At 55.0% G+C, this 25,955-nt stretch overlaps 2 protein-coding genes and 1 long non-coding RNA gene across 6 annotated transcripts; 1 reads left to right on the top strand and 2 right to left on the bottom strand.

Moving 5' to 3' along the window:
- Window positions 1-1,374: 1,374 nt before the first annotated feature.
- Window positions 1,375-6,600, top strand: ACY1 (aminoacylase 1). Of its 4 annotated transcripts, XM_070575138.1 has the most exons (16): window positions 1,387-1,697; window positions 1,877-1,995; window positions 2,096-2,207; window positions 2,940-3,004; window positions 3,094-3,198; window positions 3,597-3,691; window positions 3,971-4,047; window positions 4,137-4,226; window positions 4,327-4,383; window positions 4,725-4,798; window positions 4,884-4,933; window positions 5,049-5,193; window positions 5,296-5,364; window positions 5,988-6,067; window positions 6,192-6,252; window positions 6,336-6,600. In XM_070575138.1, the coding sequence occupies exons 3-16, from the start codon at window positions 2,114-2,116 to the stop codon at window positions 6,498-6,500; spliced, it is 1,227 nt and encodes a 408-aa protein (XP_070431239.1). In that variant the 5' UTR covers window positions 1,387-1,697; window positions 1,877-1,995; window positions 2,096-2,113; the 3' UTR covers window positions 6,501-6,600. The 4 variants fall into 4 exon arrangements, with proteins under 4 accessions (XP_070431241.1, XP_008511306.2, XP_070431239.1 ...); XM_008513084.2 differs by lacking the exon at window positions 1,877-1,995 and having other exon boundaries at window positions 1,383-1,697; XM_070575141.1 differs by lacking the exon at window positions 2,940-3,004 and having other exon boundaries at window positions 1,580-1,697.
- A 2,366-nt stretch (window positions 6,601-8,966) lies between these two features.
- On the bottom strand, window positions 8,967-11,475 carry RPL29 (ribosomal protein L29). The gene is made up of 4 exons (XM_008513085.2): window positions 11,302-11,475; window positions 10,845-10,889; window positions 10,461-10,525; window positions 8,967-9,452 (listed from the first exon to the last, which is right to left on the bottom strand). Exons 2-4 carry the CDS (start codon window positions 10,879-10,881, stop codon window positions 9,069-9,071), a joined length of 486 nt encoding a protein of 161 aa, XP_008511307.2. The 5' UTR covers window positions 10,882-10,889; window positions 11,302-11,475; the 3' UTR covers window positions 8,967-9,068.
- Window positions 11,476-21,283: 9,808 nt separating this feature from the next.
- Window positions 21,284-24,381, bottom strand: LOC139075934 (uncharacterized). The gene is made up of 2 exons (XR_011526947.1): window positions 24,289-24,381; window positions 21,284-22,223 (listed from the first exon to the last, which is right to left on the bottom strand). It is a non-coding gene; the product is annotated as an uncharacterized lncRNA (long non-coding RNA).
- Between the last annotated feature and the right edge of the window lie 1,574 nt (window positions 24,382-25,955).

Here is a 25,955-nt window from a genome sequence, read left to right as displayed (position 1 = left end):
GGAGCTAGAGGGCGTGCTCCAGCAGCCTGGGAAAGTTAAGAACATGGGCTACTTCCTAGCTGGCTGCCCTCACCACTCTGTGCCTCAGTTTATTCATCTATAAAATGGGCATGATGGTAACACCTAGCTCAAAGGTGGTTTTAGGATTGAATGAGTCTGGGTAAGTGGAGCACTTGGCCGCACAGGGCTGGGGGTGGAGGGTGGGAGAGGGAGTGTTACTACTGCTGCATGATCACTGGGATTTGTGGGAAATCCGGGGTCTGGCAGCTGAGCCAAGTCAGGAATGCAGGAACTATGGCCAAAGGGAGCAGGATGTGTAGAGGTGGGAGTGGGGAATGTGGTTTAATAATTAACACAGCGTTGTTGGGGAACCAAGCCTGGGTATGTGTGGGTCAGCAGGCCAGACTTAAACCCCAGGAGGGCTGGGATTGACCCCTACCCTCCAAGCTTGCCTCTTCTGGGCCCAGAGGTTGAAGTCTTCAACCCCTGCCCCTCCCCAAACTGACAGCCTCTGGAGCAGAGGGCAGAACTGGCTGAGAGACAAAGGGCAGCTGGGCACACATGTGGGCAGCTACTACTGTGGGCAGCCTGTATGTGGCCAGTGGGACACCTCCCTTTATCAATACCTCCCTCTCTGGTGACTGCAGAAGAGCCAGGGAGCCTGGCATGGGGTCAGCCAAGAGCGTGCCACCTGTATGCTTTTGTGCTGTTTCCCCACCTCTCACACTGTCCTACAGCATCACAATTACATCCTCTTGCTGCGACATCCTCCGTCACACAGACGCTGGCACAACCAACCACCATCTCACACTCCTATTGTCATACCCACTGTGTCATTGTTTCCGTGTCATTGTCACACGGTCATACCCACTGATACACACTGTTAGGTTTGCCCACACAGTGGCACGTGCACACGATCACACACTTGGTCATACGTGCGCCTGTCCGTCCATTTATCCCTCATTCCTGGCACGCTGTCCGGGCGCCCGCTCTGTGCTCCGCCAAGGACAGAATCCTACGGGTTCATGGACCGGCCTCCTGGAGCTCACAGTCTCGCAGGACAGATAGTAACCAATAACCTCTCCACACAGGGAGCTGAGGCAGGCAGGACCTCCCGGACTTGCTGACGCATGAAAAGGGGAGAAGTAGGAGACTCCCGGTAGGGGGTGGGGGGGCAGGCAGGGCCAGCTCCGGCAGGACTTCGCACCGCAGTACCCTGAGAGCAAAGGGGCACCAAGGCCGCGGCCGCGACTTTTTGAGGTCAGTGCCCGCCCTCCTTTCCGCCAATCAGGAGGTTGCAGGAGGTGGAGCCCTCTGGGGGTGGGAGCATCGGGAGTTCTGCCCAGGCCCAAGGGCGGGGCCTGGAGGGGGCGTGTCCTGCTGGGCGGGGTGGGGCCTGCGGGAGCAGGGCCAGCCGGGAGGCAGCTGCCGGGGGGCGGGATTCGAATTCCTGGCCTCGGATAACCCCGCCCAGGCTGAAGCCAGGGGCAGGCAGAGTCGCCCGCACTGACGCGGCCGTAGAGACTGGGACGGCCCTTTTCTGCCGTCTTCGGTGCAGCCCCGCGATCTGGTCCGGCCACGTGGTGGGCGGAGCTGGGCGGTTCTGAGCCTGCGACTCCTTAAGACCCTGAGTCCCGGCCACAGTTCCGGGCTGGCGTTGAGAGGCAAGCGCGGCCCTACGACCAGCAGAGAGCGAGGTGGGGTGCCCTGTAGAGGGGTAGCGGGATCTGGGACTCCCTGGCATGAAATCCGGGCAATTGGGACAATTTTTTTGAGGAGGGTGGGGGGAGTCGATGTCTGGGTTTAAACCTGGCACAGCTACTCTCCGGCTGTCCTTGAACCTCTCTGAGCTTCAGCTTTCTCCTCTATAAAGTAGGCATTCAGAGGCAAGAACTTCTTGGGGCCCTTTTGGGTATTAAATAAGCACGGCACGTGAAACGGAATGGGGCTCTGTAACTGGAAGCTCCGAAACAGGATGTCCTCCTCCTGTCGGAGGTACGGGAAACCGCCTGCCCTGAGGAGGGGCCTTGTACAGATAGAGTCCACCAGACCCCAGCAGCTGGGACTGGTAGGCAGCCACTCGCTGTGCCCCCAGCTCACCACCAGCGGCGCCATGGCCAGCAAGGGTCGCGAGGATGAGCACCCATCCGTGACGCTCTTCCGCCAGTACCTGCGCATCCGCACCGTCCACCCTGAGCCTGACTATGGTGAGAACGCGGCGGTTCCAGGGCCAGTGTTGGGGCCCCAGGGGCGGGAAGTCTGCTGCAAACACTCCCCAATCCCTGTCATCCAGCTGAGCCCCACTCTGCTTTCCCAAATGGCGTCCCAACTCCTCTAGCCAGTCCCTAGGTCAACAGATTGCTCGGCAGCCGGCCCCTCCTGGCTGTGGAGGAACCCGTTCCCCAGAGGCGGCGCTTCTCCAAAAGTTACTCCTGGCAGCCTTGTAAACAACACCACTTCACTCCCCAGGGCTTGGGGTGGGGGAGGGGAGACTGGGGCAACCACAGGGAAGAAGACTCTCCCAGAAGCCTGCTGAGGGTGGACAAAGGTCACAGCCCTTAGGGAATCAAGCTTGTCTGGGGATTGTGTACATGGATCTAGTCTAAATCACGTGCTCTGTGATTTACCAGCTGGGAGATGTTGAGTGAATCCCATGTCTCCACACCAGTTTCCCCACCTTTAAGGAAGGTAACAATGACACCTGCTTCTAATCCTGGACTTCTCACCTAGCCTTCCACAAAGGGTCACTGATTGGCCAAAAATATCAATTTCCTTGGGGACAGAAATGTAGGTGTCTCTGAGAGACGTCACATTGTGTTGAGGAGGCAGCAGCCCATCTGCGGGTCTGTTCCTCTGTCTGGATGTACCCTCCAGCTCTGCCTGGGCCAGTGGGAGGTGTGGGTAGGCAGAAGCAGCCCCAAGATCCTCTGTGCTCTCAGGGGCTGCTGTGGCCTTCCTTGAGGAGAGAGCCCATCAGCTGGGCCTGGGCTGTCAGAAAGTGGAGGTGAGCCTGGGCCCCTGCATAGGGAGGGGAGGTGGGCCTGGGGCACCTCCTCACCCTGTGCTGACTACCCCCTTCCTGACCCTCTTCAGGTGGCACCTGGTCGTGTGGTGACTGTGCTGACCTGGCCAGGCACCAACCCCAGACTCTCTTCTCTCTTGCTCAACTCCCACACGGATGTGGTGCCTGTCTTCAAGGTGTGTGCTGGGGCGGCGGGAGAGGGGGCAGGGCATGGGAAGGGAGTGGTGCAGGCCTTGGGGACAAAGATGAGGCAGACTTCCAATTGACCTCAGACCTCAGGGAGCCCACAGTGCTGGTCCCAGTCATGACTCTCAGCATCATATGGCATTGCTCCATTCAAGCAGCTTTTGTCTAGCAGCCATTCCATGCCCACAGTGGGGTGGAGGTGGGAGGCAGAGATGAGGGATGGCCATCAGCTGCCTTCTTCAGCCCTCTTCTGTCCCCCTCACCACACCTGTCACCCAACCCTACAGTGGGCTCCTAGAACAGGGCCACAGTTGACCAGAGAGTTGACCACAGTTGGATTAATGACTAAATTTGGGGCTTGGGTCCCTCTTCCCTCCTCTGCCCCCAGGAACATTGGAGTCACGACCCCTTTGAGGCCTTCAAGGATGCTGAGGGCTATATCTATGCCCGGGGTGCCCAGGACATGAAGTGTGTCAGCATCCAGTGAGTGTCTTCCATTCCCAGTCCTGCACAGTGTCCCCACTGGCCCATTGGATTGACCCAGGACACGGGGTGATTGGAGAACCTCAAAGCCAAGGAACATCTTGACCCCTTACCTTGGGCAGGAATTACTGCTGTGACTATTGCATGACAGGGAGACTGAGGGACAGGGACTTCCCAGAGTCCCCTGCCAGGCTGTGGCAGAGCAGGGCCCAGGGTTCCAGCCTGCATGCCCAAGCATCTGGTGGCTGCCCCAGCACCTGACTTACACCCTCTCCTTAGGTATCTGGAGGCTGTGAGGAGGCTGAAGGCTGAGGGCCACCATTTCCCCAGAACAATCCACATGACCTTTGTGCCAGGTAGGAGTGGCTCAGGGAGGGGCACCTTCAGAGACAGGGGAGGGTGTGTTGGGCAGGCCCTTCATCTCACATCCCTGCTGCTTTCACAGATGAGGAGATTGGGGGTTTTCAAGGCATGAAACTGTTTGTGCAGCGGCCTGAGTTCCAGGCCCTGAGGGCTGGCTTCGCCCTGGATGAGGGTAAGGAGAGTGGCAGGCTACTGAGCAGCCAGCAGGGGGTAGGGAGACTGCTAGTGGGGGCTGGGCTGCTCCACCCTCTGAACCACCTTTCCCTTTTCAGGCCTGGCCAACCCCACTGATGCCTTCACTGTCTATTATAGTGAGCGGAGCATCTGGTGTGAGTATGGGCATCAAGGGAGGGGGGTCACTCTGCAGATAGGAGACTAGGCCAGAAGAGGCAGGGACCTGCCAAGGGTCACACAGCAAGTTGGGGCCTGAGTAGGCCTTGAACCCAGGGCCTCTGCCTCTCAGCCACTTCCTACCTGAGCTTCTTAGCGTGGGCCCTAACTGTTGAGCAGAAATCAGCTCTACACTGCTTCTACACTGGTGTGTTCTGAGGGGGACAGTGCCCTGCCAGAGGAGCTTGGAACGAAGGGAAGACCCAAGCCCACCCCAGGGCTGACTGCACTTCCAGTTCATCCCATGCTGAAGATACCCCCTCCCCGCTGCATCTCCCAGGGGTGCGGATCACAAGCACCGGGAAGCCAGGCCATGCCTCGCTCTTCATCGAGGACACAGCAGCAGAGAAACTGGTGCGTGGCACAAGGGGAGGGATTTTGGAAGTTCCTGAGGCTCTATACTGAGGCCACTCTCACAACTAACTTCACACTCTCCTAGCACAAGGTTGTGAGCTCAATCCTTGCTTTCCGGGAGAAGGAGAGGCAGAGGTGAGGCAGCCTGGGCAAGGGGGCAGGGGTCTAGAAGGCTGTGCAAGAGAGGAGGGAGGCTGAGCCACCTTTTTCTCTGGTGTTCCCCCTTGCTGCCTCTGCCCCTCCATTACAGGCTGCAGTCAAACCCCCACCAGAAGCTGGGGGCTGTGACCACTGTGAACCTGACTAAGCTAGAGGGTGGCACGGCCTTTAACGTGGTACCTGCCACTATGAGCGCCAGCTTTGACTTCCGTCTGGCACCGGATATGGACTTGAAGGTGCCACCTCCACCTGGGTTTGGAGGAGGGAGCTCGGGTCCTCAGTCCTGTCCTAGAGGCTCAGGGAGAGCCTGAGAGGTCGGTTCATCTCTGTTCTCGTAGGCTTTTGAGGAGCAGCTGCAGAGCTGGTGCCAGGCAGCTGGCGAGGGGGTCACCTTCGAGTTTGTTCAGGTATTGACAGGGGACCTACGATGGGGGAATTGTGGGAGCTGGGGAGATTGGGCTTGCCAAGTGTGTGTCACCAGAGGAGTGTGTGCTTAGTGTGCCTGCATAGGTCTGGGCATTTCTGTAGCTATGAGACACATTTTATTCAACAAGCATTAGCTGTGGAGCCCACTGTGGGTGCTGGGGAATACTGTAAGGAGTTAAATTAGACACACTTCTTGCCCTTGTAGTCCTTACAGCATGAAGGGGGGAATAGACATGAGTCAATTATTATGCCATAATATTACTTTTATGTAAGTATGAACACGTGGTCCAGGAAGGGTAGGACCTTGTACGCTGAGAACTTGTAATTGGAGTATTTGACCAGTCTGAGAGGTCTGGGAGAGCCATCTTGAGGAAGGGACACTTAGGCTAGGATCTGAAGGATGGGCAGGAAGTAAGTAGATGGAGGGCAGGAGAAGGTCCCAGACCTGCAGTCTTTGAGGGACTGAAAGAGGGCCTGTGGCTGCACTGGCCAGCTGGATGTTGGGGCCAGGGGGAACCCTATATCAGGCACAGCCCACCCTATGAAGAATAGGGCCAGATGCCCGGGCCCTGTCTTGATCCTGCCATCCCTCTCCTCCCTCTAGAAGTTCATGGAGCCCCGAGTGACATCTATTGATGACTCAGATCCCTGGTGGGCGGCATTTAGCCGGGTCTGCAAGGACATGTAAGTGCACTGGCCTGCCCTCCTCTCCTTCCCTCTCCTTCCTCCACCTCCCTTTCTCCCTTCAAACCTTCCCTTGCCTTCTCCCCTCTCCACCTCCTGTTTCACCAGGCTCTTCCCTCTGCAGGAACCTCACTCTGGAGCCAGAGATCTTCCCTGCTGCCACTGACAGCCGCTATCTCCGCGAGGTGAGCCGCTTGCAGTAGAGTGGGCAGTGGGGTGGGCCTGGACACTGGCCTTCCCCCTAACGGCTCTTCCTTGCCCTCTGCAGGTGGGGGTCCCAGCTCTAGGCTTCTCACCCATGAACCGCACACCCAGGCTGCTGCACGACCATGATGAACGGCTGCATGAGGACGTGTTCCTCCATGGGGTGGACATATACACACAGCTGCTGCCTGCCCTGGCCAGCGTGCCCGCCCTGCCCAGTGACAGCTGAGCCCCATGTTCCCCAACCTCTACCCCTGGAGCTTCCACCCTGACCAGTGCCAAGGACCCCTCTTCCCCAATGCCCAACAATAAAATATGTGTGTGGACAAGGGCGACTTCTGAAGTCTAACAGCAGGGATTTTCACGGAGCAGGGATTCTCTCATTTCTCTAGGGACGTGCTGTTACCATCCCCATTTCACAGATCAGGAAAGGGAGCTTGGCTCTGGGCACTTCCCCCGACCTCATGCTGCTCTGTGCCCCTTGACACAGCACACCCATCCAGTACTACTCAGCCATGTCTGTGGCCAGGAACAAGGGGACATAGTGCCTATTCTCAATGGCCACAATACTGATATGACTTGTAAGGTTGGGGAGACCACTCCTAATGAAGGGGATGCCAAGACAAAGATCTCAGGGAACCACTCCTGGCTTTCTGGGACCACACTCAGGATTCTGAGATGTGACCAAAACTAGGGGCTAACTGGGCCCTTGCCAGATGTGAGGCAGGCAGAGGCAGCTGGCAAGGCATCACTGCTACCATCTGTCAACCCCTTAGGGTGACAGGAAGGGGGTGTTGGGAGCATGGGTTGCAGAGCAGCAGGAGCACTGGGAGACCAGGTCAGTTCATCTGAGGGTCCCCAGCACCCTGGCAGGGATCATGGGTCTGTATGTGCAGTGGCCCTCAAGCTGGGCTCCCGTCGGCCTTGCTAGGGCCCCAGGCAGTGCCAAGTCAGCCATGGCCCCAAGACCTGAGCCTGCTGCTCTAGTTGATCTGATCTAGTCCTGTTCTCACTTCCAAGAGCGTGGGGCTAGGGAGATGGGGAGGGCTGGCTTCTGAAGTTCCTAATTGTGGCCAGAAGGAAAGTCGAGAGCCTGGTTCTGTGGCCCGCAAGCTTACTCCCGGTAGTAGTAACGCTGCTCCTGGAGTTGATACGCAGCCAGGACTTTGGCCAGCTTCATCTACTTTGAACCTTCACAGCAGCCCTTTGATGCAAGTTTCACTGAGCCCCACTTTAGCTCTGCTAGAAGAGCTTGCCCAAGACCACACAGCTTGGAGGTACTGGAATCAAGATGTGACTCAAGAACTGGGGATTTGTGCTTCCTACACACAGGGCAGGCTGTGTGGAAGCAGGAGGCAGAGGGCAGCAAGCTGGCTGTCGTCTTAAGGAAGGATGGCTGGCAGGGCCAACTGGGTGGCCCAGTGGTTAAGTTCACATGCTCTGCCTTGGAGGTCCAGGGTTTCGCCGGCTCAGACCCTGGGTGTGGACCTAGCACCACTCATCAAGCCATGCTGAGACAGCGTCCCACATGCCACAACTAGAAGGACCCACAACTAAAAATACACGGTTATGTACCCTGGGGCTTTGGGGAGGAGGAAAAATAAAAGCTTTTAAAAAAAAAAAAAAGATAACTGGGGAAAGGAGTCTTCACGCCCCTATCCTAGGGACTAGAGCACAGGCCTCATTTTGGAAGCTATCTGATTTGGTGACCTCTGGCTGGGCCAAGCCACCTTCAGAACACACAACCTGCTCACGGTCCAAGACCCCACCTATCTGACACCCCCAGGTGAGGGACAATCGGCCAATCACAGAGTATGCTAGGATTGACAGTCAAGAGTCAACAGCCCAGACCTAGTTGGGCAAACTAAAACTTCCTGGGGCCCTGGGTTCCAATGCTACCTCCATCCCTTCCTTGCTCCGTGATCTTGAACAAGTTTCCTCAACTGTGAAACAAGACACTAGTAATACTTCAGAGGTTTAGGGGGGACCATATACCATGGGTTACACCTGTCACACCAGTATAATTAATATAACCCTTTCTGAGCCTCCCAAGTATGCAAGGTTGGACCACAAATTAAATGACCACTGTACTAAAAGACTGGTTTTGAGGATTAAGTGTGATCAGGAACAGTGCTCTACCTGGCGCCTTCTAGAGAAGGCCTCCACAAACGCCTATTACCACTGCACTACTTGCTTCACTGGCTGCTCTGAGGACTAAGACTGCAGGTGATGCAGGGGGCACAGCAGAGTCCAGTCACTCGTGCTAGCAAGGCAGCCACCAATGCCCTGCCTCCCAGGCCCCTAGCACTTGGGGGACCAGTACAACCTGGAGCATTGCATGCTGGCCAAGTACACGAGGAACAGCCTAAGCCTAGTACAGCTCAGGCCAGAGTACAGAATTCCTCAGCAGGGTCCTCCCTGTCCTCTGGGAAAGCTTTAAGACCTAACAAGGATGTTTGGGATTTTTCTTTCCTCAGCAGCCTACCCAGTTGAGCAAGCTATGTGCCCCAGATTCTCTAAGGCCCCCAAACATTTCTCATTTACCAGGTCCCCTTCTTGCACGCCAAGGCCCTATTTCCCCTGACTTCCACCCACGCCCTACCATCCAGAGAAAGCGAAACTCTTCTCCCACACAAAATGGAGGTACCAACTCTACCCAAACCCTGGTCCTAGCCCTGGGATCACAGACACAGGCTGACAGATCCTGCCTCAGGTTTATTTGTACAAATAGCACAGGAGGACACCAGCCCAGGGGTCACACCAGTCCTTCCGTCCTCACACTGGCAGACAGAGGTCTCTACTCTGGAGCCTTCGTGGGGGCCTGGGCACCTTTGGGAGCTGGAGCTGGAACCTGAGCCTGAGCCGCAGTTGCAGCCGCAGCCTGGGCCTTGGTTTGAGACTTGGCCTTGGCCTTGGCCTTTGGCCGGCAGAGCCTGAGACCCTTAGCAATGTGGGCACGAGCACGTTTCCCGAGCTTGGGGTGAGCAATGTAGGTAAGTCGATTGAGCTTGCGGCTGCCCCCCTTTGGGATCTTGGGCTTGACTTCCTTGGGCTTTACTAGGGCCTTGATAGCCTCAGCACGTGCACTCATGGCCTTGGCATTGTTGGCCTGCATCTTCTTCAGGCCCTTCTTGTTGTGCTTCTTGGCAAAGCGCATGTTCCTCAGGAACTTGGGGTCCACCTGGAACACAGGAAAGGTACGGGCAGCTATCAGTGCAGCATCTGGGGTCCTCCAAGTCACCCCTGGTGCCCCTGGCCATAGCAGTACCCAGAAAACTATTGGGTTCCAGTCGAGGCCTACTGAGGGCTTAGACAGCATCAAGTCCACCTTAAACGCTGATATATCCAACCCTTAGAAACCATCCGCAAAGAAACGTACCACCACCCCAAAAGCCAACACTCCACCCTGCTAATGCCACAAACTGCATTTTCATGGCTACACACCCAGAGCCCAGGAGAGCTCAAATGGGAGTTCAGAAGAAAAGAACAAATGAAGGCTGCCCTCTCTGCCAAAGCGGCTGGGCTTCAGCTGACTTTCTTTGGAAACCCCCTCAGAGCCACCCCACTTTCCCCTCAAAGAAAGGTGTCGCTTAAACACCAAACCTGGTACAACAGATTCACAGCAAATGAGAAAGAAGAAGAGACTGGCATGGGGAAACAGAGGCTTAGGGATTTAATGATTTACTCCACAGATCAGAGACCAAGGGTACAGCAGAGGAGAAGACTAGGGAGAGGGCTTAGTTCTCCTGCTCAGACCCCACAGCCTCAGCCTTCTCAGCTCATCCTTAGAACTCTGGCACAGAAAGGGAAGCTGCCCCGCAAGCCCAGCACTGTATCAGATCAAGGTCATATGGCTGGTCAACAAGGAGTGGAAGGTTCACAAGGTACCGGGACACACACACCAGGCCATTCCCTCCCCTGAAGTGCTCTGGGTGAACAAGGGAGATGGTCAGAAAAACTGCCCTCAGCAGGCAGGTTACACCTGACCAAGGGGTTACACCCTGGGCTGGGAAAGGCCAAGTAAAGCTTCACGATAGGTCTGGCAGAGGGTGAAGTCCAGGCAAGATAAGGGACAGTTAATAACAGTGCTCAGGCAGATGCTAAAGCCAGGAAAAGCCACAGGAAAGGCCCGAGTATGCAACTGGAGCCAGACAGACACACTTCTATGTAATTCAGTGCACACACTCACCCCCTTAAGAGATTCATATCTTTGTGATCGAGGTTTCTTGATGCCGTTTCTGTGCCATTTTCGGGCTGTGGGGAATAAAAGGAATTAAGATGAAAAAAAACATTTCCTCTAATAAGACCACCCAACATCTCAGCTGGCAAGCCTGGGAGAACCTTTCCCCTAGTAGGTCTTCCTGGGATCCAGGAAACTATCACAGAATGCAAAGCACTCTGAGTATCCCAAGTGGACCTCTGGCTTCTAAGTCTATAACCCCAAAAGTAGCACTGGCTGAAAACAAAATCAGAGCCAGGCTCATAGCAGACCCGTGCTCTTTGCCCTGTCCCAGCATCCCTAATCCTTGGTAGGGTCTGGGCGTGAGATGGAGGCTGGGCCAGGGGCACTTACACTGGTTGTGCGTGGTGTGGTTCTTGGACTTGGCCATGTCTGCACCTGGAGGACAAAGGGGGAGATTAGGGCCAGGCCTACTTCTGCTGCCCTGATCTGGAAGGACTTGAAGTGGGAAGCCAGAATGAGGCGGCAGCACAGACGCCTTGCATCTTCGGCTTCCACCCGCCTCGACTCACTGTGCACGAACCGACGCCAGTCCCCGCCTCTCACTCAGGATGGGGCCCCGATACCAACCCTCGCCCCCTCGCCGGCCCGGGACGCAAGGCTGCGCTCTCTCCCAAATGCGCCTTCTCCCCTTGCCATGCACTCCTTAAGAACCCAGGGGCACCACCCCTGCCCCGCGGCCTCCGCTCCCCACAGCCACGCAGCCAGTCTCCCAGTCCTCCCCAAGGCTGCCCCCCACCGCAGTCCGGGAGTGGCGGATGGCTTGGGATACCGCGCTGCCGCCACTCACCCAAGCCCGCGGCTCCGAAGCGCCTGGGACCGGAAAAGAAAGAGGAAAGCCGCGGCGCACCACGGGAAATAGGGAAGTCGAGGCCGGAAGGTACTACTGAAAGAGTCCCCTAGCACCGGGAAGAAAGGTTCCGAAGCCCGGGAGGGCACAAGCGGCACCGGGAGGCGGTGCTACGACTCTGGCCCCGCCCCCTTCAGGTTTTACCCTCCCCTCTCCCTTCTATGCCTCTTGGACCAGGCGCTTGGGGCCCAGGTCTCATTAAAGGTCCTGAAGGCGAAGGGATTCTCTGAGGAACGCATATTAGGCAGTGAGTGACAGGAGATTTGTGTTCCTAAAAAGTACCCCTGGCTACTGCATGGAGAATGGACCGTAGGGAGCAGAAGAGAAGAGAAAAGGAGAGAGAAGTGGGAGAGCTATGCAGAGGCTGGTGCAGAACATGATGGGGAGTATGGCGCCTGGACCTGAGGAGGCAGTGGGGATGGAGAGGAGTGGATAAGGAAAGAGAGTAGACTGAACATGGGATGCAGAAGATGAGAGAGAGGAAGGAGGCCAGGGTAGCCCCTGAGTTTTTAGCTTGAACATCTGGGTGAATGGCAGTGCTGTTTATAGAAATGGAGAAGATTGGGGAAGGACAGGGCTTTTGTTGCTGTGTTTTGAGGGGACCAATGATCCAGATGTTTCTTTTTAGATGCATTAAATGTGATATGCCTATTGGACATTCAAAATGAGTAAGCAGTGCCTGCTAACAACTCTGTTGCCCTCTGCACAGCTTACCCCTACAGTTCTTTCTCCACACAGCAGTGAGACCTGAGGGCACTTTTTTTTTGAGGAGGACGATTGGCCCTGAGCTGACATCTGTACCAATCTTCCTCTGTTTTTTTTTTTTTTTGTATGTGGGATGTCGCCACAGCATAGCTTCATGAGCAGTGTGTAGGTCCATGCCAGGGATCTGAACCTGCAAACCCTGGGCCACCAAAGCTGAGTGTGCAGACTTAAGCATTATGCCACCGGGCTGGCCCACCAAAGGCACTTTTTAAGATAAAAGTCAGATCTTGTCATTTAAAGTCTGCAAGGACTTCCCCTTGCATGGGAAATAAATTCTTTACCTCCCCTACCTCTGGCAACTCTCTCCTTATCATTCACTCCTCTCCAGACCCATGGACTTCTTTCTTTCCTGCCAAGCACAAATGCTTGTTCCTGCTTCAGGGCCTTTGCACTGGATCTCCCCTCCACCTGGACCACATTCTCCCTACTCTTTGGATGGTCTGCTTTCTTGAAGAGGCCTCCTTAGACCTCCCTATCTAAAATACACACCCTCTGCCCCATCTCCCCGGTTACTCCATGTTCTCTCATTCTGTTTGCTTCCTTCATATAACTTTCCCAGATTGTTTAATTGTGCTTATGTGCATTGGCACAGGCCCCATGAGTTCAGGACTGATTTGGTCACCTTTGTTTTCCCATTGCCTGACACAGCACTTGATGGAGAACAACTTAATATACATCTCCTGGATGGACATTCCTTGACAAGGCAGGTTCGTGGAGTGACAGAAGCATGTTGCAGAGAATTTGGAGTGAAGGGGAAAGGAGGATGTGGAGGCAGGACATGCAGATGACTCCTTACCGAAGCATTCCTGAGAAAGGGGAGAGAAATCTGGCAGGTGTGAGTTAGGAGAATGAAGAGCAGGGTCAGACACTGACGGGGTGGCCTAGTGCCAACAAAGAAACCGTTGAAGCCAGAGAGGAAGGTGTCTCCGCAGGAGCAAAGTCTTTTATGGGTGCTGAGGACGGGTGGAGGAGCTGGTGGGTAGAGGTGGGGACTGCAGAAGGTGGGGGTGGCATGATGCCTGCTGGTGAGTCAGGGCCTCAGCCCAAGGAGTGGGAGACTTGGGGCCGGAGGTTGACAGGGAGGAGAAGGTTTGACTGCTGCACTCTCGAGAAAGGGAAGCAAGCAGGGACCAGCAGAGGAGGATATAACAACTTTAAAGGAACCAGGCTGCTCCACCGTGTGGCCTCCCAGTTGGGCAGTAGCTCCCACAGCTCCTAAAAAGTGAGCAGAGACACCTGCTCAGGACACTGTTTTTCCAGGTTGTTATGACAGTGGCAGAGCAAGCAGTGAGCAGAGAGCCATAGTCTGACAGGGGAGACAGATGGTGGCCATGCAGCACCTTTGGAGCTACTACAGGGATAGGCCCAGGGTGAAATCCCGGCTACCAGACAAGCGGGGAGGCAGTGACAAGAGGGAGGAACAGTGGCTGTGATCTGAGGGGACCTGTTCCTGGGCCAAAGGGGACCATGACCTGGAGCCACTGACCTCCATGCTTTTCAAAGTGGGAAAGATGGTAGTGCCAGCCACCTGTATAGAGATAGTTTTCTTCCTTCCTTCCTTCCCTCCGCCCTCCCTCACCTACCTACCTACTTACCTGTCTCTCTTTCTCTCTTCATAAATGGATCTTTACTGTACAAGCTCTTCTGTAACCTGATTGTATTAATTCAATCATAATTTATGGACATCTTTCCCTGTTCATGAAAATCCTTTGTAATCCTATTTTATTTTACACATTTAAAAACATTATTCTGAGAAGAGATCAATAAACATCATCAGATGTCAAAGGAGTCTCTGCTACAAAAAAAGTGAGGAACTTAACCGTTCCTCTGGGGCTGACACACTCCCACCCTCTGTGAGAGAGCAGTTCTTGCCCCATCTCAAGTCCACGCGGAGGTCTGGGTCCACTGGCCATCTTTGGTGGTGTGGCCTTGGGCAGAGCCACTAGCTGGACTCAGCAGAGCGTCTATCATTCAGGCCCCTTGCAAATGCCTTGGGCACAAGACAGAGAGAGATGTGAGACCTTGGCAACCAGACCAACCTTGGATTGGGCAGGGCTAGACGTGAGCCGCCTGAGCCGTGTGGCCTGCAGTGATGTTGTCTTGTCCAGAGCTACAGTCCAATCCACAGCCCAAGTGGGATCCACTGGGGCCTCCTCAGTGACAACACAGGGTCGGAGACATCTGGAGTTATTTTTGCCATGCCTGGAATAATCCTAGGTGCATGTGGGGACCTGATAAATGTTTGAGAAATTAAATGCACACATTTCACAAATCCAGGCAGATAGCAGAATCGGGAGGCAAGAGGCCAGTCAGCCTGGAGGGATTTCACAGAGATAAGAGTCAGCTCTTCTACTGGGTCCAGATCTCTGCCCTCTCGGCTTCCGTTCTGAGTGTAACTTGGGGATAAAAATAGTAATTGCCTCACAGGGTTACACTGGATACTTGAGTAGAGCACCGAACCCTGTGTGGAGTACACATTAGGTGCTCAGTCACTGTTGGTCCCATCCATGCCTTTTCCCCACAAGGCTTCTGGGGATGGGGACAGGGCTTAGGGAAAGAATGTCAGTGGCAAGTGAATGGTAAAAATAAGGAGAGGATCCAAGGGAGGGCCAGGATGGAGGGAAGTGACAGTCCTCAGGTGTGATAGGTCCCCTCAGTCCTGGAGTTCCAGAGACAGGGACCGCCACCGTGCACAGATAAGAGGGACTATGAGTGGGTTATTGGAACCAGTGTTTTATCCATAGGAGAGAAGAGTAGGGGGCAGTAGAGGAGGAGGCCTTTAAGTACTAGGTTGGGTTTTGGATCTGCTTAGAAATCCCCAAGTGAGAGGCCACCTGGGCCTCAGAGGACAGAGCTATGACTGAGGGACAAATCCCAGCTCCATGCAGGGTCATTTCTGCAATCAGAATTTCCTCCAAACCATGGGCTGCTCCCGAGGTAGTAAGCTCCCTGATATGAGAGATATGCAACAGCAGTTGAATTACTGGATATGGATGTGGAGGTTGAAATATGGGGTAGGGGGTTGGAAAATAAAACTCTTAAGCTCACTTCCCTCCAACAGTCTGGGATTTGAAGCTCCTGGGAGAAGGAAATGCGGTGGGCAGCAATGCAATGCCAGGCTGGGGCTCAGGATCTGTCGAGAGGAAAGAGGACAGTTCAGGCAGAGGTTTGGAGGTGCAGCCCATTCCTCAGGCCATTGGGTATGCCTTCACAGGCCCAGACCACTGATTTTCCGTCTAGGGGGCCCCTGGCCCAGCAGTAATGTGGGGTCCCCAATCCAGAATGTGAGCTTGTCGTCCACACGGGGGCAGCATGGGACCACAGATGGAGTGGTACTGCTGGGGCGGGCTGGAGCTCCCCTCCTGTGGGAAGCCCTGTGAGTCTCCCAGACCTCTCACATCCCTGTTCCCCATGCCCATCCCCCCCACTTTCCCCACCTATGGATCAAGCCCCTGTCTTCCCTTTCTTGCAGGTTCTCTGGGGTAGGTTGTGTCTCCCCTGGCTCCAAGTACCTGGGTCGGGGGTGGGGAGGAGGGGAGAAGGGAGGTCTTCGAGAGAGGGTTCAGGGCAGAGAAAGTGGAGCTTGTGGGTACCCTTGGGTAGAGCCCCTGCTGGTCCACCTCAGAGTTACTGGAGACTATGTCTGCTGAGGGTTAAAGGAACAGGTTTTGGGTTTTTTTTTTTTTTTTTTTTTTGAGGAAGATTAGCCCTGAGCTAACTACTACCAATCCTCCTCTTTTTGCTGAGGAAGACTGGCCCTGAGCTAACATCCATGCCCATCTTCCTCTACTTTATACGTGGGACGCCTACCACAGCATGGCTTTTGCCAAGCGATGCCATGTCTGCACCCGGGATCCAAACCGGCAAACCCCAAACCGCCGAGAAGCAGAATGTGCGAACTTAATCGCTGTGCCACCGGGCAGGCCCCCTGGAACAGGTTTTGACATCAGATAGACTTGGGTTCAAATTCTGACTGACCCCTCGCCAGCAGAGCGACTTCACCTCTCTGAGCCTCAGTCTCCTCATTTGTAGTAGTGGGAGAAGAGCAGCAATCAGTGCTGGGCAGACAGGAAGCCTCCCAGAGCCTGGCGGTGCATCCATGAGACCACACAGCGGCCTTGGGAGGTGCTGGGATTCTCATCACCCTATTTCACAGATGAGGAGACAGAGTCCTGGGGCATGACTAGAGGTCCCACAGCCAAATGGAGAGTCACTGTGGTCCAGATGCCCATCAGGACCCAGAAGAGCATAGGATGGTGTGTGCCCAGTGAGGTTATGGAGGGAGCCCTGTGACACTAACCACAAGGTGACCCAGAAGTCCCTGGCCTCTGTGGCCAACAGATGCCCAGAGTGGGGGCATCTTGTGTGCTGGCCCTGCCTCCACTCGGACATACTCATCCCACCTGGAACGCGCCTAGAAAGGAAGAGGGCATTGGTAGTGGTGGTAGTGCACCGGGGAGGAGGGCACAATGGGCTCAGCTGGGCTCAGGCAGTCAGGGACTGGCAGGGTGAATGGGGAGAAGCCCAGCAGCACAGAGAACTGGCCTGCCAGGAAGGGGAGGGATGGAGTAGGTGGTTGCTGAGGGGGCTTGACAGGGTAGGTATGCATTCCTGAGAGGCTCCCACCCCTGCCTCTGAGGTGGAAAACACTCAGCAGGCTAAGGAGACTCCTTTTTCACAAAGAGGGTCTGAGAAAGAAGAAAGAAGCTGAGGATTGGGAGGGACTCCTTTCCTTTCCCTCCTCAGCAGCCTCCAGGGGAGCCACCAATGCCATTGCCATGGCAACCGCAGCCCCTCCAGCTCCCCTTTCTCTTTAGCCCTGTCCTGCCTGGATGCCCCTCTCGCCTGCACCTGCCTGCACCCTCCCAGCCCAGGCTAAGGAGAGGCTGGGGGCGAGGGGGGGACTCCTCACCCACCTAGCAGCCTGGGGTTAATGCCAGGCTGGGTCCCAGAACCTCCCCTGCCTCAGGATCAGATGGAAGGTTCTTTAAGGGGTAGAAAGCAGGATGAAGTGCCTTTGCAAGAATTCTTCTGAATGAACAAGGGGGCTGTCACCTCCCAAAGAGTTCGAGCCCCAACCCTCACAGTCCACACTCCCTCCAGGAGACAGAGGCTGTGACCCAGGGCCCCAGGCAGAGTTGAGAAAACCAGCGCTGGGGCAGGGGCCTTGAGGATCATCTAGTCCCCTCTCCAAGCCTGTGCATGGGGAAACTGAGGTCTTCAGAGAAGGGACTTGCCCTAGGACATATAGGGAGTATGTGGAAAGTCAGGGAGGGAACCAGGGAGTCAGAGCGGAGTTTGGGGGGGAAGGGGGCTCCCTACTGTTGGGCTGAAGGACAGGCAATGAGGGCATAGGAGGGCTGCAGCCCCTGGGGGTCCGGGGAGGCTCTTGGGCTGCCCTGGCCTGCTCCCCATGTAGTGCTTCAGGGATCCCATCCCAGATACCATGCATCACAGACTGAGGAGGGAGAAGGAGGCCCAGCCCTGTTTAGAGAGGCACAAGGGACACCAGAAAGAGCAGAAAGGAGCTGGGGGCCCTGAAGCTCCCATCAAGTGCCCCCTGAGTAAGAAGGGCTTGTGCCCATAGGCAACAGGCTTCAGCCCCAGCGCTGCCCTTTCCCAGCTGTGTGTCACTGGGCAAATCACTGAACTTCCCCAGGGCTGCCCCTCACTCCCGCTCCACCCCCACCGCATGTAAAATGGGGTCAACAATGCAGGCAGAAGAAGATTCTCTTGAGGCAGCAAACAGAAATGGTGACCCCTGGCTCCACCTCACACGTCTGCTGGGCCAGGGCTATTGCCATGATCACCCACTGTGTGCAGAGCCTGGGGGGATGGGAGGGGAGGAAGCTGTGGGTGCTGCACCCGAAGATACAGAACAGAGAAGGGCCCATCCAGGCCAGCAGCTTCTGGGAGTTGGAAGAGGAAGCTGGAAGCCTTCCTGGGGGAGGAGGCATGTTGCTGGGGCTCGGAGGCAGACCCCATAAGATCAGACAGAGGTGGGGAGGGGGTAAGGAGGACACAGTGGGCTGGAGGGGGCAAAGCCGGCATTCACTCCCCGTGGCTCTCTGGCACTAGATCTCAGCCGATCAGGGCCTCCCTGAGCTGTCACTGCACCCGCAAAGCCCCAGGGATCAGAGGCCTGGCCCGCCAAGAGTGTTCTCACCTTCTCAGTGCACAGCCCTAAGTCCAGAGGTCAGGCAGGGAAGGGGTCTCTTACTGGGGCCTGGAGCCAGGAGCTTTGCATCGGTTATCACTGGTCCTCATTGCACACTCTTGTTAATCCCATGTTGCAGGTGAGGAAACAGGCTCAGAAAGGTGAAGTGACTTGCTCAGGGTCACCCAGCTTCTCCTTCGCTGTCAAAGCCACTCCTGGAAGCTCTTCTGGGCTTGGACACTGCCTGAGACTCACACTGATGGCAGCTTGGGGAAAGGAGGGCCATGCCTTACCCAAGGAATGACCTTCTGGTAGATTGGGCTGCGGCATCCATGGCAGGTGACAGAGGGTGGGGGGCCATCTTATCCCCCCCAGTACAACATTGGTCAGTCCTATCTTTCTGTAGCCGCCCCACACTTGCTCATTAGTTGGTTGTCACATTCTCAAACACTCACAGTCCATCCACTGGTGAAGGCTGGAGAGCAGGACCCAGATCCTACCTTGACACTTAGCAGCCAGGTGGCCTTGAGCAAATACTCAACTCTCCTGTGGCTCAGCGTCCTCACCTGTAAGATGAGGATGAGGGCGCTACCTACTTGGCAGGTTGTGATGAGGCTCCAGGGACCCATTCATGCCGAGCACTTACTGGGGGCTGGCCCATGGTCTCTGTCCCACTCGGCAGCCCTCCTGAGACAAGGCTTGAGCCAGCCGAAGGCCAGGCAGACAATGTGGGGATCCTTCCCTGCCCCCCGACATCTCCCCTGGAAACATTGAGGCTGCCCACCGTCAAGAGGCCGTGCCCAGAGAGGGATGGGAGAGCAGGGATGCCCCCCTCCCTGTGGGCAGGGATGGCGGGGACAGGGCCAGGAGGGGGCTGACTGAGGAGCAGCTGCTGAGTGGTGACAGTGACAGGCATGTGGGGACCCCCAGCATGCCTAACAACCCGGCCCCAACTCCCAGGAGCCAGTGGGTGAGAGGCCCGTGGTCCTGGCTCAGCCTGTCTCAGTGCCGCTGCCTGCCTGGCTTGGGGCCTTGGCAGCACTGGTTTTAATCGATCCTTTTCTGCAAGCAGCTCCGGGAGGCGCGGGGGCGGCTTCCCCTTGACTAGCATCTCCTGGAGGATGCAGCTTGGCTAAAAATAACTTGAATGACTGTGCTCCCACCCTGGCAGAGAGGAGGGGCCTGGGGGCCGCGGGGGCAGGAGCCTGGAGGGAATGTTGCAGTAGCCGGCGGGGGTTCCCTGAGAGGAGATGGAGAAAAGTAAGTGTTGGCAGGTGGGGAGCGGTGCAGGACATTGACGGGATGGGGGCCTTTCTCACACACTTCGCTCCCGGCCTGCTCCCAGAGGACGGTGCTGGAGCAGAGCTGAGGGCAAAGGCTGGCCCTGACCCCTGGACTTGCATCATGGATGGGGACCAGCCGACTGAAGTGGTGGTAGTGGGCTCCTTCCAGCACAAAGTCCGTGTTTGGAGGTGACCCCCCACATACACTCAGGGCAGGAGCCCCCTCCACACCCTCCCCCCGGCCCTGCTGAATGCAGACGGTATTGGGCACGGGGTCGGATCAGGGCTCCTGTTCCCCATCTCTCCCTTCCCTGCTGTGACACTGAGTCCCAACTCCTCATCTGAAAACTGAGTGCGACTGCAGAATTAAACACTTGACTCCTGGGCATGCTGAGGCCACCTCTCCAGCCGCACCTCCTCCAACTGTCTGGAGAGGCAGCATCAGGCTGCCTATCACCCCTTTGGTACAGGGCTGAGACAGCCCATCCTGCGCAGAGTGGGGAGTGTGCTAGGGTCCGGGAGGCCCTACACCAGGCAGGACTGGCGTCCTCAGCATGAAGGGGGCTGGTCAGGGAGAATGGGGCTCTGGGTGCTCATGGGAGGGTGGGAGATAACTGCTGGGCCTAGGCTGGAGGCCAGAGTGAGGTTGCACAGTAGGCTACTGGCCCTGGTCTAGGGACAGTGACCTCTCCAGTACTGCCCTCTCCGTCATCCTCAGCTTCATACCCCAGGGCCACAACAGAGCATGAAAGGGAGCACAAGAGGCTCGAGGGTAGGTCCAGGGTCACATGGCAAAGAGAGGACAGCATGGCCCTCCCTACACACAGACCCTGCAGAGGCAGTGGGAGACGTACTGGTGGGGGACCACTCAGGCCCATGGCAGGGAATGGCTGGGACTCTGGGTCCCTGGGTAGGAGCTCTCTATGCTCTGTGCCTCAGTTTCCTCATCTGTGGAAGGGGGTGGGTGGGTTGCCCTTGAAAGCCCCTGACAGTATTTGGAGCTGGATGGAGAGTAGAAGAAGCCAAAGCAGGAGTAGGAAAACAGCAAGGGCAACAACATCAGCTCTCTCGGCCCACCACTGAGCGCTCACGGGGCTCTCTGTAACATTCTGTGAGGGCGGTCCTAAGGTTGCCCCACTTTACACAAGAGGAAACCGAGGCTGAGAAAGGAGAAATGATTCACTCAAGGGCATACACCTTGTACATGACGGACTGGACATTTTAACCCAGGACTGCACAAACGGAGAGTCTGTTTTTCTATTTCATCCTGTTCTGAACATGGGGCCTGGGGGACCCAATATACTTATTAGGGTGATCAAGGTGGGGTGCACAGGTGTGGATCCAGACATGAGAAGTACAGAGCCGCTACAGCTGGGCCCCTACCCAGACCTCCCCTCCCCCCAGGGTTGCTCAGGTCACAGGGAGCCTCATTCTGGGACACCAGTGTGCCTGGGAAGTGCCTGTGTGTGCAAGGAGTGGGGGAGAAGAAGGAGTGTGAATTCTGCCAGGATGGGAGCAAGCCAAGTGAAAACAATAATGATAATAAAATCCCCCCACCCCAGAATGTTTTTAGCAGCGCTGTTCTTAAGGAGAAACTAAGAACAACACAATATCCAGTGACAGGAGAATTGAGAAATCAACCACAGCTCCCACAGCAACACGGATGAATCCTAAACTATAACGCGGAGGGAAGAAAACAAATTACAGGAGATCCATATTCCATCTAAAGCCATTTTTATAAAGCACCCCCCCACCAAAGTAAAACTAAACAATATTGTTTTGGCATTCATAAGTATATGATAGAACCATTTACAAAAGGCCGAGAAGTCATAAACCATGATTCTTGATACACTGACGGGGAGGGCAGGAGTTGGGTAGAGGTGGAACATGGGGAGATTCCACCAATGAACATCTATCGCCGGCCCATGGGGTGCCAGGTACTATTCATGGTGCTGGGGGCGATGCAGGCATGAGCAAAACAGACATGAATCCCAGGCCTCACGAGGCAGATTTCGTTCCTGTTCTTGCACTGTGTGGTAGGTCACCAGTGTCCATTATATCATTATGCAATTATTTATGGATATTCTCTTGTATCAATCAAATATTATAGTTAAATGTTAAATAAGGAATAAATACAAAGTTAATTGACCTCTTTAAAACAAAAAGATCTGGGGCCAGCCCGGTGGCACATCAGTTAAGTTTGCATGTTCCTCTTCAGCAGCCCAGGGTTCACCGGTTCAGATCCCAGGTGCAGACCTACACAGAGCTTGTCAAGCTATGCTGTGGCAGGCATCTCACATATAAAGTAGAGGAAGATGGGCACGGATGTTATCTCAGGGCCAGTCTTCCTCAGCAAAAAAGAGGAGGATTGGCGGCAGATGTTAGCTCAGGGCTAATCTTCCTCAAAAAAAAAAATCTCACCCAAGTAAGTGAGCTCTGGATGCTGAGCTCCTCTTCCCAGCTCCTCTTATTGATATTCCATCACATTCATCCAGGAGAGCCCCAACTCCTGGACCTCCTGGACCCCTCCAATCTCCAGTCTCCGCTGAATGCTCCACAAGGTCATTCTCTCACTCATCATCAGGCAAGGGTCAAATTTGGCTTGTAGTCCTAGATTGGTAGGTGTGGCAGGGTACCCAACCTGGGGAGAGTCAGAGCTAGTTGGGGAGATAAAATGCAATGAAGAGAAGTGCAGAGCCTAGGAAAGGTCATTCCCTTTGCCCAGGGCTCTTGCATTACATTAATAGCGGGAAAGGGCACAGAAGATGAGTTGTAGCAGGTCTACTCTTTCTCAAGCTCTTCATCTCCACTTGGGGGACTCAGTCTGCCATCCATCCACTCATCCATCCATCCATCTCTCTGTCCGTCTGTCTGTCCATCCATCCATCCACCCAACCATCCATCCATCCATCCATCCCTCCACCCATTCATCCAGCCACTCATCCATACATCTATCCATCTATCCTTACATCTATATGTCCATCCAACCAACCATCTACCTATCTATTGTAGGCAGAATAATAGCCCTCTAAGATGTCTCTATTCTAATCTCTAGAACCTGTGAATATGTTACTTACCATCGCAAACGGGAATTAAGGTTACAGATGGAATTAAGGTTGCTAATCAGCTCACTTTAAAATAGGGAGATTATCCTGGATTATCTGGGTAGACCCAATGTGATCACAAGGATCTTTAAGACTGGAAGAGGGAATCAAAAGAGAGAACATGATGGTAGCACTAGAAGGACTCATTCTGACATTGCTGGCTCTGAAGATAAAGGAATGCGACCACAAGACAAGGAAAGTAGGCAGCCTCTAGAAGCTGGCAAGGTGAGGAAGTGGTGTGTCCCCTAGAGCCTTCAGTAGGAACACAGCCTGGTCAATACCTTGATTTTAGTCTAGTGAGAACCATTTCAGATTTCTGACCTCCAGAACTGTAAGATAATAGACTTGTGTTGATTTAAGCCACTAAGTTTGTGGCAATTTGTTACAGCAGCCATAGGAAATTAACGCACCATCTAACCACCCAATCCATCGTGCAACCATCTAACCATCTACCCATCCGTTTATCCATCTATCCATCCATCCAACCAATCATCCATTCATTTAACTAATATTCATTGAGTGTCTCCTTTGCATGAGCTGCCAAACTGTGAAAGAGAACAGTTGCCACCTTCCTGGAGCTCCCCATCCACTGGGGGAGACAGTCACGGGGTTTCAATCCAGGGCCCTCAGTTACTACCATGGTGGAACACGAGGCATTTGGGAATGATTATGGGAGGACTCATGGCTTGATGACTCTTGGTAGCAGGAACAGGACAGGGAACAGTGCAAGACAATTGTGAGTCTACAGGGTTGTGTGCATGTGTGTGTGTGTGTGTGTGTGTGTGTTATGACACTCTAACTCTCTGGGGAGCAGTTGGCAGGAGCCTGGAGGCCTCACATCCCTACAATAATCACCACACAGCAAATGAATGTGTTTAGCAGGAAATACCTGGGTAGCCGTGGCAATTAGTGTTGTGGAGCACAGGGTGGCTACACCAGTGATTGTCAGCAAGCCCAGCAAGTGGAAAGGGGTGAAGAGGAGGGGGCTTCAGCCACTCTGCCCCCCAGACTATGCTTCAGCTTCTGACCTCCAGCCACACTGAGTCTCAGGGTCCAGCAATCACAGTAAAGGAAGCTGGCTGAGGCTCCATTGCTGCTTCTGTAAAGTGGGATGATGGCACAGGTTCCCAGGAGGACTCTGCATGTGTATAAACACCCAGCCCAGCACCACACCGTCCGTGCTGTTGTCATCACAACTATACACAATCTTCTGCTCCCTTAGCACCCCCACCCTGCTACCTGTCTACCCTCTTCTCCCCAGATCCCCAGCCCACCTTTGGTTGGGTGACAGCCAGGAGACTTTCCAGTCAGCTGTGGCACGGTCAGCTTCATTCCTCCCTTCCTGATTCTGCTCACAGAGGTTCCTTCCAGGAATGCCCTTCCTCTCTCCCCTGCTGGTCCAAGTCCCCTTTGCTTTCAGAAAGTGCCCTCCTCCTCTCCTAACTGTCACTGACCTCCCACTCCTGTCTGCTTCTCTGACCCCAAGTCACACACACACACATGCACACACACACACAACTGCTCCATGTCTCTCCCCACTCCACTCTACCCTGCTTCCCTCACTGCCACCACAACCAGCCTCTGTTAAACCACCAATCTGTGACGCCCCAGGCCTCACCGGAGTCTTTGCTGCATTCCTGGATGCGGTGCTGCCTCGGAGGTGCCATTTGGAAGCCCAGGGTCTGGAACTTCTGGCACATTTCAATGATGCTTGAGGATAGAAAGACAGAACATTAGAAATCAGGATTGCCTCTGCTTTTCTGGACTGTGGGCCCATTTCACAGATGGAGAGACAGAAGGATTTGAGAGCAGCTACTCACAGCTGACCTCCAGTGATGTATTTCGTCTCATCTTATTCCCCCAGTAACTTGCAAGGTAGGCTCTCTTCCTACCCCCATTTCATAGATGAGGAAACTGAGAGTCTGAGAGATGAAGCTCACATAGCTAATAGGGGGAGGAGTCGCTTAAACAACACCTAACGACCCTCTACTTTACAAAAATAGCAACAGCAGGAACTTCTGGATGATTTCTGTCGACAGAGGAATACTTGGACATTCTGAGCCTCTCAGGCTGTCTGTCTTCAGGCCTTTCTGAGGGCCTGTTCTAATCTCATAGCTGCCCTGTGAGGCAAGCCCCACTGAGTCCTATTCCGCTTTGCTGGAATCACTCAGGGTCAGGGTCTCTTTGGAATTCTGGTCTCACTACCTTCCTCTGCTTTCTTCTCAGGGATGGTTTGGGGGAAGGAGCGGGCTGGAGGCAGGGCGTGCAGAGGGCTACCCTGAGCTTAGGCAGGGGGGCAAGTTTGGCATGACTTTGGCAGCCATGGAAATGAGCTTCCAAATGCTGGGGTCCGGCCTCCCGGTGCAGTCATCTCCTTCCCACCTCTCTACTATCCTGCTACCATGGCTCTTCCCCTGGCCGGGCCAGGATCTCCACAGGCAGACCAGGGTGGCTGCCTCTCTGAGGCCCACTCCAGCCAGCCAGCTAGGTGACCTCAGCTCAGCCTCTTGACCTCTCTGAACTGGAGTGTCCCTCTGAGCAGTGGGCAACTTTGGGCCTCCAAATCCCACAGGGAAATGAGGGGAGAGACTTCAATCACAGCACAGAAACCAGGAAAGGAACTAGGTCAGGGAGGGGGCGGCCCAGGTACTTCCTGCAAGTTGGCTTAGTGCTACCAAGGACATTCATGAGAGGAGGACCCACAGCCCCAGATCAGACTTTCTCAGGCCTCCTGGGGCAGGGCCAGTCTACCTGTTTCCACTGACTGCCTGGTGCGTGGTAGGTGCTTGCTGAGAGCACCTGCCTCTCTGTCACTGTTTCAGCAGAGAAGGATCCACCTCCAGGCCCTCACATGTGCTATTCCCTCCGCCTGGAGCAGCGCACCCCCACCTGGCTCAGGCTAAAGGTCATCACCTCCGGGAGGCCTTCCAGACCATCCCAGCCAGGCCAGGCCTCTCTCTCTGCACCTCTCCCAAAACCATAGTCTGTACTCTGGTTGTGCTCTATCCAGGTCCATCTCCCCTTCTGAGTGGGGCAACTTAGGCCCCCAGCATCCCCTGGGCTGGGCCAGGGCCCATGGGAGAGTTCTCTGCTTCCTCTTCTCTACCATTCCTACTCCTGAACACGGCTTGGCATTTTTTTCCCTAGAGGAGCCAGGAAGGGGAAGTCAGCCACTTCATCACCCTCCACACCTCTTGGACTTCCTTTTCTGGGTCTCTGCCCCTCCCCCAGCAGCCTACCCATCTTCTCTGAGGGCTACCAGTCATCCATCTCTTCTCTTCTGGA

Source organism: Equus przewalskii, chromosome 15 (assembly GCF_037783145.1).
Source record: "Equus przewalskii isolate Varuska chromosome 15, EquPr2, whole genome shotgun sequence".
Taxonomy (NCBI): Eukaryota; Metazoa; Chordata; class Mammalia; order Perissodactyla; family Equidae; genus Equus; species Equus przewalskii.
The sequence above is the reverse complement of the archived record's forward strand: the minus strand, read 5'-3'. Positions and strand labels throughout refer to the sequence as shown.

What these genes read in the sequence shown, in the direction of transcription:
- RPL29 (XM_008513085.2), bottom strand. Translation starts at nt 10,881, where the DNA reads ATGGCCAAGTCCAAGAACCACACCACGCACAACCAGT. An exon ending in CCACACCACGCACAACCAGT is followed by an intron (nt 10,526 to 10,844) that starts GTAAGTGCCCCT and finishes TATTCCCCACAG; the next exon opens with CCCGAAAATGGCACAGAAAC. An exon ending in GATATGAATCTCTTAAGGGG is followed by an intron (nt 9,453 to 10,460) that starts GTGAGTGTGTGC and finishes CCTGTGTTCCAG; the next exon opens with GTGGACCCCAAGTTCCTGAG.
- ACY1 (XM_008513084.2), top strand. Translation starts at nt 2,114, where the DNA reads ATGGCCAGCAAGGGTCGCGAGGATGAGCACCCATCCGTGACGCTCTTC. An exon ending in CCACCCTGAGCCTGACTATG is followed by an intron (nt 2,208 to 2,939) that starts GTGAGAACGCGG and finishes CTGTGCTCTCAG; the next exon opens with GGGCTGCTGTGGCCTTCCTT. An exon ending in AGCCGGGTCTGCAAGGACAT is followed by an intron (nt 6,068 to 6,191) that starts GTAAGTGCACTG and finishes TTCCCTCTGCAG; the next exon opens with GAACCTCACTCTGGAGCCAG.